We start from the raw sequence: 17,432 nt of genomic DNA, 5'->3' as shown, positions 1-17,432 counted from the left end.
TCCATAAACTACACCTCTATATATACCTAAAACCCATTTCAACATGTGGGGAACTTAACCCATGCATTAAGTTATGCAGGTTTGAAAATGCTTGGAGCGGGAAGGATGGGAGGAGAGAGAGAAAGAAGGGAGTTACACAGGTAGAGTGAGGAGGGCTCAAAGTGTCAGGTTACCTGGAATAGTTGTGTGTTTGTGTTGTCAGCAGGGGTTGGGTCATCAAAAAACAATTCTGGGAGGCCAGAGTGTCACCATAACAAAAGCAGCAGCGCGGTAACCCTTACTACAGCCTCGGGATTTCATCGGAAGTCAGCTCAGGCACCACGCAGAGTGGATACAGTTACACTACTGTACAAAGAAGAAGGGAGATACAGACAGATAGAGTGGGAGAGAGACAGAGACAGAGAGAGAGAGAGAGAGCGAGCGAGAGAAGTTTGAGAAGTCATAGCAGCACAGGAGCAGAGGCAGTTTGCAGGGAAAGGAAAAGTGATCTTGGGACAGGTTTTGAGAGGAACCCCACCTCCAGTGAGGTAGGACAGTGTTCCCTCTGTTCCCCCGTGTCTGGCGAGGTGAATCTGGCCCTGAAAAGAGCGACAACTGCATCATGTGGGTGAGTGGAGCTGAAACGAGAAACATTTGTACAGTAGGTCTTTTTTTTTTGTGGCCAGGTAACTATGCAGCTGGACGTGGTCGTCATGCATTCAGTTTATGGAAAGCATTATTTTGTTTTACTACTGTAATTAAAATCTAGTGGTTCTGGTTTACAAGCAGTTTCTTATTATGCTGCTGCTACATGACACTATATTCTTGGGTGACACTACAGTATATTACATTTCATGGTGACACAGAAATGATTCTGTCTCATCGCCCTTTGTACTTTGCTCTACTAGAAGATATCCCTATTTCCTATTACAGATATGGAATATTTGGGTTCTGCTTGTGAGTTGTGATGATGCAGATGTGTGTAGCATACTGTATTTGTGTCTCTAATGACTGTGGCTAATAGCAGTTCATGTCATACTATTGCTGTTGATCATGATACGACCTGGTCTACATTCTGTGGATTTGTTTAAAATTTGTTTACACATGACAGTCAAAAGGCGGATGTGATAACTGGTTGAGGCTGTTCAGCCTACAGCAGCACTAACAAGGCTACTCCCATAACAGTCATACAACTATACCCAACTTAGCAGTAGTGTACACAACTGTATGTTGAATACACATGCACATTTACCATTTACCACACAACTGTAATTTGTGTACACATCTACAGTGACACACATACCGCTTGCATGTGATTGTATCTTTGTAACATCCGTGCACACTAGTCTAGATCTCTACCTTTGATTATAGCACATCTCGTTACCTACACAAAAGGCCTTTTATGACTTCCCTCTGTGCAGTTCAACACAGTCCAACCGAGCTGAGAAGTAGAGAGGAGGTGCGCTTCAGAAAAAACAAACGTTCTACCAAGGCTCTTATGTTAAATGTTGACACAGTTATGCTTTCTCATCAGAGCTGTGCTATGGTAGCAACTGGCCAAACAGGACCAATGAGCCTGAGTCAGACTTTATGTCACATGATTGGCAGTTTCGCTTAGTTTTACCACACCTTACACAGTCAACTCCTCAAGTGTTATTTTAACTAGCCATCTTTCCCATTTTCCATGACAGACTGGACATATACTTCCCACTTTTCTATACCAAGTTATCCATCCTTCCTTTATTCAACAGCCTTCATTATCGCTCCTATTTAAGTAATAATCCATTATCTGATGACCTAGTTCCTCCTCATGGTGGTTTACAATGGGATCTAACCACTGAATAAAAACTCCATTCCCACATACAGTGTACACATACAATCATCTAAGTTCTACATTGTAATTGCATGCAATCATACAAATATATTCACTTTTAAATAATGAATGGTTATTATTAAAGATGGCTCTTTAATTGCTTTAGTCATTAAATCAATTTATGTAGGCCTACTTTTAGCTTTTTAATGGATGAAATTACAAATGTACCCATCATTATCCAATGCTAGTAAAGCATGATAAAAGTCAAACTCCCCAAATTCACCAGAACACAGGCAATTACATCAACCCTGTTAAAAGTTTGTGCTTGACTTCACAAGTCCATTACACACTAGATTGGTTAGCACCGCAAACTCTCATGTTTTGCACTTAATACACAGCATGTACAGCAGGCTTAGTAGACATTGGTTTACAATTTACAATGTTTCATAAGAACAATGAATATGATATCAAGAAAGGAGTACATTGCTTCTCTTTAGAGGTCACTCCCTCTCTCCCTGACACCATTTTACATAAAAGAAAAGGAATGTCTGTCTGACCAAATGATATCCATCATATCAATATAATGATATATTGAAACACTATAGGTTTTAGAATATAATACTGGTGTTACATAAAAGGGCATAATGAGGTGTAATACAGACAAGTGAAGCAGACCTCCCACAACAGCCTTTGTGTTTCATAAAGCTTGGACCAGTTTAAACACATTGTGGATCCATCTCTAAGTTATGTAAGAGTGTGTCAGTAAAGCAGATCTGCTGGCAGAGCAGATACTTAAGAGTATAGAGTGACCACCGCCCTACCCCCACCTCCCACACCTAAACAACTGCCCAGGCAAGTGAACCAGTCCCACCACATTCTTTGTCCAATGTAAGGTCTACTCCAGGATAGGTTCATGTTCCACTTGTTCCTGGAACTCAGTCCTCATTCTGCCGCCGAGTTTGGAGTGAGTGAGTGAGTGAGTGAGTGAGTGAGTGAGTGAGTGAGTGAGTGAGTGAGTGAGTGAGTGTGTGTGTGTGTGGGTGTGTTTATTTCAGTGACAACTACAATCCAAGGCCCATAAAAAACAAACAAACAAAAAATATATCTAGAGCAGATTATTTGTAGCCTACTTCCTTTTTTTTTTTTTACATTGATAAGCCACACGAAACTGGCCAGTGGCCAGTGACCAAGACTCAATGCAAAAGAGGGAACTTACCCAAACCTGAATATGAGCGGAACAAAAGGGATAAACAGCAGGTAGCCGGAAACATGCTCCCAACACTGTCTGAGTTACTACTTACCACCTGCTTAACACTTGTGCATAGAAAGGTTGTTGTGACAGACACCAACAACACTAAAATGATGAGTCATATTCACTGCTAACAAAATGGCAGCAGACCAGCTGTCAGTTTAAAAACTCATCTTACACTTAATGGGCCTCATTCAGCAACGGTACTTAAGAGGAAATTTCTTCTTAAACCCACTTAAGAAGTTTTTAAGAAGATTTTGGTATACTCCAATGTTTTCTTAGCTGTGATCTGTTCTTAGGTAAGAACAGAATCTACGCACACTTTCTTAAGAGGATTTTTTTTTCTTAGACCCATTTAAGAGGTTTTCAAGAAGATTTTGGTATACTCCAATGTTTTCTTAGCTGTGATCTGTTCTCAAGTAAGAACAGAATCTACACACACTGATGAGCACTCTTAGACTGGCCTTTGAGTTCTTAAGTGTGACATATTTGTGCAAAAATAATTAATTCTCAAAGTTTCTTCAATTCTACAGTTGGATAATATGAAATTCATTTGTATTGTATATATATACATATACATATATATATATATATATATATATATATATATATATATATATATATATATGTGTATGTATGTATGTATATATATATATATGTGTATATATATATATATATATATATATATATATATATATATATATATATATATATATATATATATATATATATATATATATATATATATATATACATATATATATATATACATATATATATATATACACACACACACACACACACACACACACACACACACACACACACACACACACACACACACACACACACACACAGAGAGAGAGAGAGAGAGAGCTTTTATCTAACCCTAACCCTCTCTCATTCTTGCACACAAACGGCCAGCTAGCTTCACTATCTATGGGCGAAATGTCCGCGAAAATGGGCGAAATGTCTGGGCAAAATGTCCGATTTTTTGGGCGAAATGTCCGACTTTTTGGGCGAACTGCGGAATGGGCGAAATGACTGGTATTCGTGTGTGTGTGTGTGTGTGTGTGTGTGTGTGTGTGTGTGTGTGTGTGTGTGTGTGGGTTGGCTCGGCTCGGCTCGGCTCTTCCGCATTCTGCCTTATATGGGGATTTAAGGGCGTTTCCTCTACTGATTGTGATAGACGAGCACGCGCTTACCATTTTACATTCATCAACATAAGAACAGCAGGTGCGAACAATTTGGCAGTTTAAGAACACGTCATGAATGAGACTTGACTTCTCTTAGGAATTCACTTAGGAAGAAATGTAAGAGGAAATTTTAGGAACTTATTGCTGCATGAGGCCAAATGTCACTGAGCGTCGGTTCTACATAGTGAGACAGGAAAGGGAATTGTTTTGACATTGCCACCAAAGTGAAAGTACCGCAGTGTGAACAAAGCGTATTTGACTCGCTCACTGGAAACTCCCTTTTTTTATAACGGTTTCAGGTTGAACAGTCATTTTTTTAAACTGATGTAGTTGTAAACAGATTTATTTCTATTTTGTTTCTTTGTTATTGTTGCTTTTCCACCCCTTTTAAATGTTGGGAAATGACAAAACTGGCACACTATGAATTAACAGTGTATAGCCTACATGTTACCTCTACGGCCTGTGAATAGAACAGCAAAAGTTTCCATGGTTCTAACCCATGTGTTGTCAAAGTGGGGGCCGGGGGGTGGGGGTGGTGGGTGGAGGGGGGGGGGGGGGGGGGGGGCTATTAATTGGCTATTAATTGGACCCCCACATTTTAGGCGTCATTGGCATGGAAAAGTTTGGAAACCCCTGTAATAACTGAACAATTGTCGGGCTACTGATGACCTACTGTATAATAGTACTGCACCTGTCCCTCCTCTCGTATTCATATTCAGTAGGTTGCATCCGACTGTAAGGTAATCTTCCCTGATTATAGCTGCTTCAATTGTTCCCAGTAGTTGTTGACACAATACCCTATTGTCCAGGCTGAGTCTATCTGTATCGTGGCAAGCAGTAAAGACCACCGCGTTAATAGATTTGATGGGAACATGCCTGCAGCCACAGGATAATTGTCAGTGGCTGCAGTACAGCCATTTACATAAGGGCACGCCGTGTTCCATGTTGTTTTTGTCTCCTATATCCCCCCACGCCTCTTCTGACAAACTTGCAAAGACATTATACTACAGTCTCACTAAGTCATGTGTGTGTATATTACAGGCAGAGCGCTTTAGTTTTTTCTGTCAAACCACATGCTATTGTCCTATACTGTATGGCATAATATGTTGTCTTATGCATATTTCCCATTTTCCCATCAGACAGACACCCAGCAGGCTGAGGATAGTACAATACCGCTGAATCCTACGCAGCAAGGTAAGACTAAGATTAATCAATGTTGGTGACGCACGGATAACATATGTTTGTTGCCTAACATGTCAATAATGTATGAATCCCAGTTAAGTCGTCCTGAAAAGGGATTTTTGTCGTATAATGTTCCTGTCATCATCTCCCTTGTCTTTTGACCCCCCTTTAATGTCTTTCTGATCTCTGTCTTCTGTCCAACCCATCACCCTACTCTACTTTTACTTTCATTCCAGTGGTACCACGGCCTGGCCGTCACCGAAGGTCGATGACGGCTCAGAAATCTCAGAAGGCCTCGGCATCTAAGTGGAAGCGAGTGGTGCTCACCGTCCTTACAGTTATAGTGGTGCTAGGCATACTGTCCACTGCTGTGTTCTTCAGTGAGTCACTACTCTAAATATAGTGCTAGATAATAAACGTAGCTTCCTCAGAGATATGTTTGGTATCGCATGATGCTGGGTCAATGCAGAGAAGTAATTTCCCCTCCGGACGGTATTATTAGACAATGTATTAACTAGGCTTCATACACTACAGTGTGCGATGCCAAACATCCCATCTGTTTTTAAAACCACTTAACCCATTAAGACCTGAGGCCGATTCTACAAATGTCTTCTGAAAGAGTTTTCAGAAAAACCTATGTTGCTATATCAGTGTTGCTGTATCAGGACCCCCAAAATGATATGTATTTGTGCGCCTGCCCCGATTTAAAAATACACACACATTTATTTAATAATAAATATCTATCTATCTATCTATATCTATATATAAATATATCATACATATCATTTTGAGGCAATTTTCCGTTTTTGATCTTCCCTCCCGCTGTGCCTTTCACTTCAATCTCACAGCCAAAAGGTTGATTGAAACCAAGTACTTCTTCTGCTCGCGGTCCATGAAGTTCATCTCAATAAACCAAGCCTGTGATGGGAAAGAGGACTGCGCGGCCGGGGAGGACGAGGTCACCTGTGTGTCCAGCTTCAAAGTCAACACCACCTTCCCAGGTAGGACAGGCACACAGACAAAATGTCACTCTTTTTGTCTCGATCTACCTCCACTCACTTTCAGAATATTAATAACAAACTTTTCTGTCCTGTCTCCCTCATAAGCCACATTTATACTCCATCGTACGATGTGTCAGTTGCTGGAAAGAACTGATCTTCACGCTACAGTATGTTGCGACGTGTTGTTAGCTAGTAGGTCAGTTCTTTTCGGCAACCAAAACCGTTGTGCGATGGATTATAAATTAGGCTTTATTCTTCTTTCCAGTGCGTCTAGTGTCAAATAAGAGAATCGTGCAGGTGTACAGCACAGGCTTAGGATGGAGGAGTGTGTGCAGTGAGGGCTGGACCGAAGCGCACACGCAGGCCGCATGCAAGCAACTGGGATACACAAAGTGAGTTTATACCTTTTAAAACAACTAAAACATATGAATGGACTAAGCATGTGAGGTTACATCTGTACCCATACCATGTACTGCCGCTGAGATGAGGAAAGCCCATAATAGCTACGGCCTACTTTGACCCTAAAAGAAATCTATCCACTAAAGTAACAGATTTGAGTTTTGTAAAGAACAGAGAAAACATTTAAATCCAAACTATACATATGATAATGATACAATAGGCTCTATGCACAGCAGCCATATTGGGAATGAATTGGGCCCCTTCCTCACTTCCTTCACAGGTGTTACCAATAATACTAATTAAGGCTCTGTTCCATTTAGTGTGGCATAGTGGTTGTCTTATTTTCAAGGACCCCCTTGAAAATAAGACCCCCAAATGGACCCTTACGGGTCCATTTTTACACTCTCAGTTACACACCCACCATAAGGGGCCATTTGGGAACCAAAATGGAGTGTTTCTTTTGAGCCAACATGCACAATATCAGCACCCTGACCAGAATGGAACAGAGCCTTCATTAGTATCATTGGTAACACGTGTGAAGGAAGTAAGAAGAGGCCCAATTTATTTCCAATATGGCTGCTGTGCATAGAGCCTATTACTCTGAAATCAGGTATCAACGGGTTCTCCTCCTTTGTCTCCTAGTAAACCTCACAGCACCTCCGTCCGAGTGGACGAGCTGACATCCTCTCTGAGGACGGGGCCCTTCACAGCCACACGGTCAGCGCCAGGGCTTATCCCCCTACATCTGACTACCATTGACCGGTAAGAGGCACATCATCTGGTTTGCGTGCCACCTATTACAGCCCTCGGAATTTACAATGTATGTATTTCGGGAAAACAGATAGCACGGGAAGCTGAATGCTGGGCCCGGATCTTACTTTTCCAGTATATGGGTGCAAACAAGTGACATCAGTAACCATGATAAGCATAGTTATACAGTAGCCCATATAGGCTAGCAGTAAAAAGTGTTGACTACTTTGTTGTTGTATCGTTATTGTTTATATATGTGTGTGTGTGTGTGTGTGTGTGTGTGTGTGTGTGTGTGTGTGTGTGTGTGTGTGTGTGTGTGTGTGTGTGTGTGTGTGTGTGTGTGTGTGTGTGTACGTACAGTATGTGGGTGTATGGGGGTGTGTTTGCGAGTAGGCTATATGTGGACTATTTGTGTGCCTAACTAAGCGAGTACAGTTTATTGCTGCATCTATTGTTGTATGTTTTATTGCTGTACTTATTGACCATTGTTGTAACCTTTCTCTATTCTTAGCTGTTGTAACACCCTGAATTCATGAAGTGTTATCCTATCATATATATTGTCTCTCCCTGTAATGGAGTTTCATGAAAAATTCCAGTTTCGGTTATCCCCTCCACAATGTGAGGGAACAGGATGAAGTTGTTCATTTTAAAACAGAAGCTAAGACAAAACTCACACACTAGAGATTATAGGGAGGGTCAGGTCAATATGTGTGTTGACAAAGGTTTTGTTCATGGTAAAAGAAGTCTGTGTGTATCCCTGTGTCTCCCAACAGCAAAGTGTGCCAGTCACGGACCGTCATTTCCTTGACCTGCTCAGGTGAGGCCTTTCCCTAGCCACTTTCAACCTGGTGTCATTATAGGCAAAAGTTTTCAAATATAAAAATACAATAAAAAAAAAAAATAGCAAAACTCTGCTATTTTCACAGTGTGATCCCGTCATACGACAAAGCATAAAATAAGGCTTAAGTGGCTAAAAAAAAACTTCCTTTATGAACAAAACCACTACACTGAAGGTCTACTGTACATACCAAGTCTCTGAATGGCACATTCACTTCACCGTCTTTTGTAGAAAAGCGCTCTCCAAATATGGAAAGACCGTATGGATAAACAGAGTTGATCTAATGCTAATCTGATTGGCCTCTGGACAAGACTGACATATTTATCGATTGTAAATGTCAGAATCGATAAAAGGAAAATCTCTGTCAGTCTTGTCCAAGACTGCTGTAGCTATATGAGAGAAGATTAAGCCAATGGAATAATGAAATGGGCTAAATAATGACAGATGGACTTTGTGACCCAATTTGACAGAATGTGGAGCCGTGGCCCCTGTCCAAGGCCGGGGGGACCGCATCGTGGGCGGTACGGACGCTCTCATAGAGGACTGGCCGTGGCAGGTCAGCCTTCAACAGAGCGGACAGCACACATGTGGAGGGTCCCTAGTGTCACCGCGTTGGGTGGTCACAGCTGCCCACTGCTTCTCTGGGTCAGTATTCTACAAGATCAAATCCAGAGTGTTCATTTAACTCTTCAAAGTGTAAAAGTGCAACCTTTTGGGGTCCATTTACAAACCATATAGGGCATAGTCTGCATTGTTGGTCATGGGTGCCTGAAACCCATTGAAACTCTGGCTGTTCCTAATATGACTCAAGAGTTTCACTTAACATTTTTAAATGAAACCTTCAGATTTTTAGAATTAGACATGAACACTTAGTGTACTTTTTCTTTTACCCGTGTACTCTCTCCAGTAAGTTTAGCTTTTTGTATACAGCTACAGTAAGCATAAGTTGGGAGTAGAAAGACTACAGATTTACTGTATTATTGTATGCCTATCGGGAGAATGAAATATTTTGCCAAAACAAGGTGACCTGTCTGTGAGAAACACCTTTGATTAGGAACTTACTTCTCACTTCTAAGATCCTGTTTTTCTTTTCCTATTCCCTTATTTGGGGGGAGGGGGCTTACACTAACAACTGAGGAAATGGAAGTATATTTTCTCTTTCATATAGCTAAAAAAAAACAAAAACAATATCAACCATAGAATCTGCCTTTGTCAACTAGCCACTTTAAACCTGTGTGTCCACAATTTGTACATGTCATTATAGGCGAAGATCCTCAAGCTTGCAGTGCATTGTGAGCCTTTAAATAACTATTTTCACACGACAACGTTGTACGATCTGTATAAAATAGGACTTACAGTAAGTGGTTAGAAATACAAGTGCATCTTCCTGACACAGAAAGACGTGTTCTCATCTTCTCTCCCCCTCTGGTCTACACAGGACAAAGAAGGAGGTGAGCCGTTGGAGGGTGGTGTCAGGCAGGACGTATATGGGGACACTGGGAGGCTCATATGTCGACAGGATCATAGTCAATGGAGACTATAATGCAGCTCGCAACGACTATGACATAGCCATGATGAGGCTCTACAGTCCTATCACAGTGGGAGGTGAGGAAAAGTAGAAGCATCATGGTTCCATTAAGTATGATACGAAATGATTAAAAACATGAGGATACACAAAAGACAAGCAGGCATATTACTTGGTGTACTCCGCTGCCCCCTTGTGGTCATTATATCAAATGTATTGATTGGATAGGAAACTGTTTTACCAATGTAACAATGTGTTATTTTTTCTCATGCTGCTTTCCAAAGATCAAATGAAATGTCATCAACCAAGATGATGATGATTAATATTGCAAAGGGTTAACGGCTCTGTCTCCTTACTCTAGACACCCGCAAGCCAGTGTGCCTGCCCCCCAAAGCTTTAGGGCTTCCTACTGGAGCCGAAATGAGGGTGACTGGCTGGGGATATCTCAACGAGAAAGGTGTGTATGGTGTTTGTATTTAGTTATCTTTTGCTAAAAGTGTCTTTTTTACCAGGGAGACCTGGCCAAGACAGTAGAATAAAATACATAAACATAGAAGATATACTGTACATCAAAAGCTTCAAAATAAATAAGATAAGGATAAGGATAATTCCTTTAACAGGTCCGTTCATGAAAGTCCTTGCTGTCTTGTTTCCAATGAGGGCCTGTGAGCAATTAGGGGTTAAGAGTCTTGCTCAGGGACAAATTTAATTTCATCGACACACACTGCTGGCCTGGCCTGGAATCGTACCTGGGGCAACCAGGGCCTCTGGCTCCCTAGAAGGGCTCACTAACCACTCAGTATGGCCGCCCCTAGATACCTACAGACAGCGTCAAGCGCCAACAGATGAATTCACCATTGAATTTGTGAGAGCTTTAAAAATCAGACAGAGAGTCCGGTAGTCTTTTTGAAGGCTATATCGAGTGAGGGGAGCAGAGCACATTAAAGCTTTCTTTCCCTATTGGGTCTTTGCACTTGGAACGGACAACAAGACCACATTGTGTGATCACAGACTAAAGCTACAGATCGCTGTGCAATCAAAGTGCAAATGTATGATGAATGGTAACACCGCCACCTCTCTTAGTAGGTCAGTCAGTGCAACCATTTAACCCCTTAAAACCGGGAAAGCATCTGTGTCACTTTAACCATATTATTTACTTAAGCTATTCAAAAATAGCAGATCTACAAGCTCATAGCGCATCACTTCGTGCCGCACTATGAGCTTGTAGATCTGCTATTATTGAAAAAAAAACTGACAATTTGTGCAAATCTTAAATGAATATATACTGCTCAAAAAAATAAAGGGAACCCTTTGATCCCTTAATTCTTTTGAGTTTTTTGTACGTTGTGTACATACTGATAACGAAAAAACTCAAAAGAATTAAGGGATCATAGTGTTAGTGTTCCCTTTATTTTTTTGAGCAGTGTACAGGTATATACTATTTTAAAGTGACAATCTTTGCTTCTGGGGGTCCATGGAAGAAAATGTTTTGAGATGGGGGTCCGTGGCCAAATACATGGGGGGTCCTTGACATGAAAAAGTTTGAGCACCACAGATATAGCAAACTGTTTAGAATTAGGTTTAGAAGACATTTGTAGAATCGGCCTCAGGTCTTTTAAGGAAATTTAAGCCATGTCTCTGATAAAACAATAACCAGTCAATTCACCAGAGATACAGTTAAAATCTAATGCACACATTCAGGTGAATAAAGCCCAAACATTGACATGCAGTAATGTCATGTCAGGACAAATAAAAAATAAAAACACACTGACCACGCAGAGAACCTCAGTGGGCCCACAGACACACAGCCACCCTGTGGTTCACAATCTAGCGATGGCACGTAAAGTGCACTGTGTGGATATACTGAACAACACAAAAATCAAACCAGCCGAAAGGAGGGAGAGATCCTCACAGAGAAGATGAACATTACAATAAATCCAGAATGACACGAGGTGCTCAGATGCAGCTCAGGACAGCTTCCAAATGTGCAAAATCAATTCAGTAGACATTAAAATTAAAAGTACAAACTTGAAATAAAAACAGACAATGTGAGACAGACAGACGGCTTAACAAGCATGCACCTCAATCCCTACAGGGAAGGTATCTCCATCACTTCAGAAGGGTGCAATCGATCTGATTGGCAGAGAGAAGTGTTCAAAGCCCACAGTCTATGGTGCTGCCATAACCCAAAGGATGATTTGTGCTGGCTTCCTGGATGGAAAAGTAGATGCATGTCAGGTAAGAGTCCATTTTGATCCACTTAACCCGGAATTATTCAGAATGATCTTATATTAGAACTAGAAAAAGTGCTCCTCGGAGCACAGGTCTCCGCCAGGTCAGGTACGTTATTGTGGCCTCCTGGTGGCGCTATTATAGGCCAATGTGAAAGGGGTGCCATTTATTCTTAGGTCTTTCACGGCAATCGGACATTGCATTCATGATTTGAGGCATTTTGTTCCAAAAATGTGTTTTGCTAAATTAGACCTGCTGGTGGCGCTTTAACAGGCCAATGTGAAAAGGGTGGCATTTCTTCCTTGGCCTAGTGGGAATGTGCGTGTGAAATGTCACGGAAATCTTACACTGCGTTCATGATTTGAGGCATTTTGTTCAAAACGGACCAATCCTGCAAACTTTGGAAGCCAACCTTAGCCAATGAGGATAGAATATGGGAAATCGGACAGATCCGTGTTGATCACATGACTATAGAGATACTGTGTACCGATTTGCATGACGTTTGGATAAAATCTGATGGAGTAATATCAAAAAATGGGTTTTGCCTCCTGGTGGCACTATAACAGGCCCATGTGAAAAATGTGAGGCAGAGGTTCTGAATTGGCATCCAGGGAGTGTGTGCGCACAGTTTCACAGCGACCGGGCCAACGGTGCCGGAGATTAGCTGCTAACGGACGGACAAGACACACGGACGGACAGGGTGCAAAACATACACACCGCAAGGACGCTGGCCGGGGGACCATGTTGTCACGCTCATGTCACTATGACAAAAAAAAAAATCATCCCTTTAATGCCTTGACCGGACCCACATAGACTCACTAGGCCCACATTTATTAATTAACTAGGTTAACACACTAAGATCTAATGCTTATTGCACACTCAACCTCTCTCACACAGCTGATCACAGGTTGATCACAACCTTGTCACAGCTTGGCTATCAAATCAAGAATTCAAGCCTAAACCCAAATCTAGTGGCTTCAATTAGACTATAATCAGGGCTGACCACAGACATGGTTGGGACCCTGAAAAGATCTGAATGGGCACTCCCCAAATCTGCTTTACTCATATCAACGAATGTGCATGCTAACATAACTGTACTACATAAACACATAGAGAGCAGAGAGTCATTGATGATAGGGGCTATAGCCATACGCACGCACACGCACACACACAGGGATGTAAGGGAAAATGCGCACAAATGCACTGGATGTTACAATCTCTAGCCTAGCACAAGGAGAATCACAGACTCTCTCTCTCTCTCTCTCACACGCACGCACGCACGCACGCACGCACACACACACACACACACACACACACACACACACACACACACACACACACACCAAGGTTAACAAAGATATGTTACACTTACACCACACATGCATCTTGAAAATGCTATTTCTTACCTTATGGCTTCATCTTTGCTTAACAGCCATCTTCCTAGTCTGTCTGAATGCAAAACAGTCCTTTATAATGTATTTCAAATCCATCTGTCTAGCCAATTCACAGTCATAGGCATATTGCTAGGTCATTGAGCTTCTCCTGGCTCCTCATGAAGTGCAAGCAGTTTTTTATTTTCAGTTTAGGATAATAAGGATCTCTTCCAGCTACTGGTGTAAATATATAAAGTGTAAATATCCTCAGTGAAATGGAAATGAACACCAGTTAGCCATAGCTACTACCTCTTGGCTAGTAACATTAGCTGGGGGAGCAGCTTTCTGAGCTGACTGAAAAAAGTTGGTCATTACATTTCTTACCAGCTCCCCCTTCTTCCTCTCCTTGCTTTTCTGGCATGTCAGTTTATGTGCAAGTCCTGCTATGGGCCCGGCCCATTAGTCCACTGGACTAATGGCATGGCACTGGAAATTCAGTCCAACATTAGCTAGTAGTTTAGATCAGTAATCTTCTGAGGTCATGTGGCTGGTCTGGTGTTACACTGTATTTGGTAACCCATCCGATTCTGTGACCTGCCCTCACCAGCCTCCAGCGGTGCAGGGTGCACTTGACATTTTGAAAGGGGGTTTTCATTATCAAACAGTTCACAATTTTCTAAAGCAACAATAAATAAAATATGTATATCGTTGTTTTACTAAGTAATCTAATGGTGAGTATAACAAAAGCAAAAAATAAGAAAAAACTGAATTCTATCGCCCGATGGCCAATCCATCACTGACCAAAAGGCTGATATCTCCCTCAGCCAAAGGAAGAATTCTTTAGCCTTGTAAATAAGATGTTGGCTTTCCACGCGGGAGACCTGGGTACGAATAGGCTCTATGCACAGCAGCCATATTGGGAATGAATTGGGCCCCTTCCTTACTTCCTTCACAGGTGTTACCAATGATACTAATTAAGGCTCTGTTCCATTTAGTGTGGCATAGTGGTTGTCTTATTTTCAAGGACCCCCATAGCTCTGAGAGTGTACAAATGGAACCAAATGGACCCTTACGGGTCCATTTGGTTCCATTTGTACACTCTCAGAGTTACACACCCACCATAAGGTGCCATTTGGGAACCAAAATGGAGTGTTTCTAGTGAGCCAACATGCACGATATCAGCACCCTGACCAGAATGGAACAGAGCCTTCATTAGTATCATTGGTAACACCTTTGAAGGAAGTAAGGAAGAGGCCCAATTCATTCCCAATATGGCTGCTGTGCATAGAGCCTATTCCGGCCATTAAAATTGCTCATTCATGTTTGCTGCTGTTTACTGCTCTGTGCTGCTGCCGCTTGCTGAGGGTAAGCAGCAGCTTGCTACCCTTCCTGCTGCCGCTAATGCTTTCAATATAGCTGGTCACCCTCCACCACCCCAGCTTCCACCTGTTGTTGGATCTGCTTTTATCTACAATGGGGGTTTCAGAAGGCCCCTATTGGTAGGGGTGATGTAGTGTGCTCCCTCAGATTATTAACAAACCAAAATAAATGTAATGCTCATTTTATATTCATTAACACTATTTAAATTCAATATTATTTTCTGTAGGAAATGTTAAGAAACTGGATATTTACTTGCGACCCTATATGTTTAGGAAACACTGTTGTAGAGACTATTCAGTATTTACATAATGAATAACAGAACTCTCTTGTACTCTTATGTATCCCAGGGAGACAGTGGAGGTCCTTTGGTGTACTTCACCTCCTCTCGTTGGAACTTAGTGGGCGTTGTGAGCTGGGGGGTCGGCTGTGCCAGGGAGGGAAGACCAGGGGTCTATGCCAACATTGACGAGCTGCTGAACTGGATACATACAGTTATTGGGGTAAGTGAAATATGTGTGTCTTATGTTTGATTGTGTGTTTGTGTGTCTTGTGTGTGTGTGTGTGTGTGTGTGTGTGTGTGTGCGTGCGTGCGTGCGTGCGTGCGTGCGTGCGTGTGTACAGTATATATGTTACAGCATGATTGGAAAACCAGTCAGATTGAAAAAGGAGAGAGAGAGAGAGAGAGAGAGAGAGAGAGAGAGAGAGAGAGAGAGAGAGAGAGAGAGAGAGAGAGAGAGAGAGAGAGAGGTTATGTAAATATGTGGCTTTAACCTGGACTTGACCATGTCAATTTCAACCCTACAGAAATATTCCTGATGTCTTTCACTAATTGAAGCGACAGTACAGCATGTGGATCTGGAAGGACATTTTGACCACGAGGGCTTTCATAAGAACAGAAGAGGAACTTCCAACAAAAAATTGAAGTTGCTTATATTATATCAACATCAATGCACACAAACTCTCTTACAGTAAACTTACAGTGCGCACATATAGGGTATGCACAACAGAACAGGTGCAGACATGCATTTAGCAACATGAAAATGCATTTTGTAATACCGCACCAAATGTTTTTATTCCAATGTGTTTCAGGTGAGGCTTGTGCCATTTCAGTTACTTGAGCTTATCTCAGGGTAAATATTGAAATAACTGTCACTGGGTTGACAGACTAAGCTCTACAAGACACAATGCTTGTGAGCTCTCTTCAGAGCTGTAGAAATGTGCTTGTTATTTCTGTCTGTGATCTAATGCCATCATTTATTGTATTATGCACTGAGAACCCAATTGTCATGTTTTCTTTGTAAAAAGTTCACATACCGTTGAACACAGATTGGAGTCATGGCCATCATAACCTACAGTATATTTAAAAGGATAGCAGCTTAATTAAACAGTGGTGACCAGTACCCACAATCACACTTGTGAGTTTATATAGTCAGATAGTTTCAGACAGTTACACAAAAGGCTAAGAAGCCCTGAGCCATATAACATTGACGTTTCAGAATGATTTTAAATCAGATTTGTATCATGACAGCATTCCTATTGTGAATATGAAAGGCTAAAATGTGCCCCCTTGGCAGAGTCTGACAAGGTGAAGCTGTGGTTTATTTATTTAAGCACTTTAAGTGGGGAGACAGCACTATTTTACATGATGTGCAGATGTTTTGAATTAAGTAAAATATAGATACTGTGTTTTATTAAAATACATCATAGCTCTGGACATACAGTAACCCTTCATGGGCCATAGATCCGGTGCAATCAGATGCCCAGATTGCATTCCAACAAATTTTGTTGTAATTGGCATTGGCCGAGATGTGTAAAATGCGCAATACTGTACATGCAAAAGCCCAGGATTACAAACACAGTTCATCTGTGATGAACCTGTTTTACACCCTTCGCATTATCTTGGTACAAGGATACACCATAAGAATTACTAGTCACTTTTTGAATATACATATTTTGTTTTAATTCAGTACATTTTGAATATTGACTGGCCTTTTGTACTACAGTTTAATGTAGAACCTCCTAAAGTGTTGATTCACTTTCTTTGTATGTTTGTACACTATACACTGTAGCTGGTTGTGTTTGATTGTAAATATATTTCTTGTTGGTATGCTTTATGTCTGTAAATAAGCCTTGTAACTTACAATAAATTAATTGTATTCTTCTTTGACTCAACTATTCTTTACATTTGACTTTGCTGCGGAAAAACATATAATGTGACAGAAGAAAATCTCAAAGCAAACAAACAAGTGTTTTTATTTTATTTCCACTCTCTATGTGGTTGCTATCATGGATAATTAACAGAGGGGGTCAGCATGGGAACTCAACAAGAAATTGACTTTGAAAAGCGTGGTGGCAATGCCTCCATCTGCCCAGGAGCTTCAACATTCTGCAAGGCCCCACTCCCCCTACCTGGAGCCTGTGCGGTTTTAACTATAGTTCTACAGTTGCACTGTTTGTCCACTAGATGGGAGTAGTCCCCTAGCCTAGTGGACAAACAGTATGATGATAGCTATAA

The 17,432-nt window shown here is 41.4% G+C and overlaps 1 protein-coding gene across 1 annotated transcript; it reads left to right on the top strand.

Annotated features, from left to right (window-relative positions):
- The first annotated feature begins 243 nt into the window (after positions 1–243).
- On the top strand, positions 244–17,078 carry tmprss4a (transmembrane serine protease 4a). Its single transcript, XM_084064267.1, has 13 exons — positions 244–607; positions 5,377–5,431; positions 5,656–5,799; positions 6,268–6,420; positions 6,686–6,812; positions 7,462–7,581; positions 8,343–8,386; positions 8,878–9,052; positions 9,846–10,012; positions 10,294–10,389; positions 12,028–12,170; positions 15,265–15,417; positions 15,722–17,078. Exons 1-13 carry the CDS (start codon positions 602–604, stop codon positions 15,731–15,733), a joined length of 1,395 nt encoding a protein of 464 aa, XP_083920393.1. The 5' UTR covers positions 244–601; the 3' UTR covers positions 15,734–17,078.
- The last annotated feature ends 354 nt before the right edge of the window (positions 17,079–17,432 follow it).

This window comes from Gymnoscopelus microlampas, assembly GCF_963454915.1.
Source record: "Gymnoscopelus microlampas genome assembly, chromosome: 8".
Lineage (NCBI taxonomy): Eukaryota > Metazoa > Chordata > Actinopteri > Myctophiformes > Myctophidae > Gymnoscopelus > Gymnoscopelus microlampas.
Note: the sequence above shows the minus strand (reverse complement) of the source record. Positions and strands in the feature narration are given on the sequence as shown.

What these genes read in the sequence shown, in the direction of transcription:
- tmprss4a (XM_084064267.1), top strand. An exon ending in AAGCAACTGGGATACACAAA is followed by an intron (nt 6,813 to 7,461) that starts GTGAGTTTATAC and finishes TTTGTCTCCTAG; the next exon opens with TAAACCTCACAGCACCTCCG. An exon ending in GGGATATCTCAACGAGAAAG is followed by an intron (nt 10,390 to 12,027) that starts GTGTGTATGGTG and finishes CAATCCCTACAG; the next exon opens with GGAAGGTATCTCCATCACTT.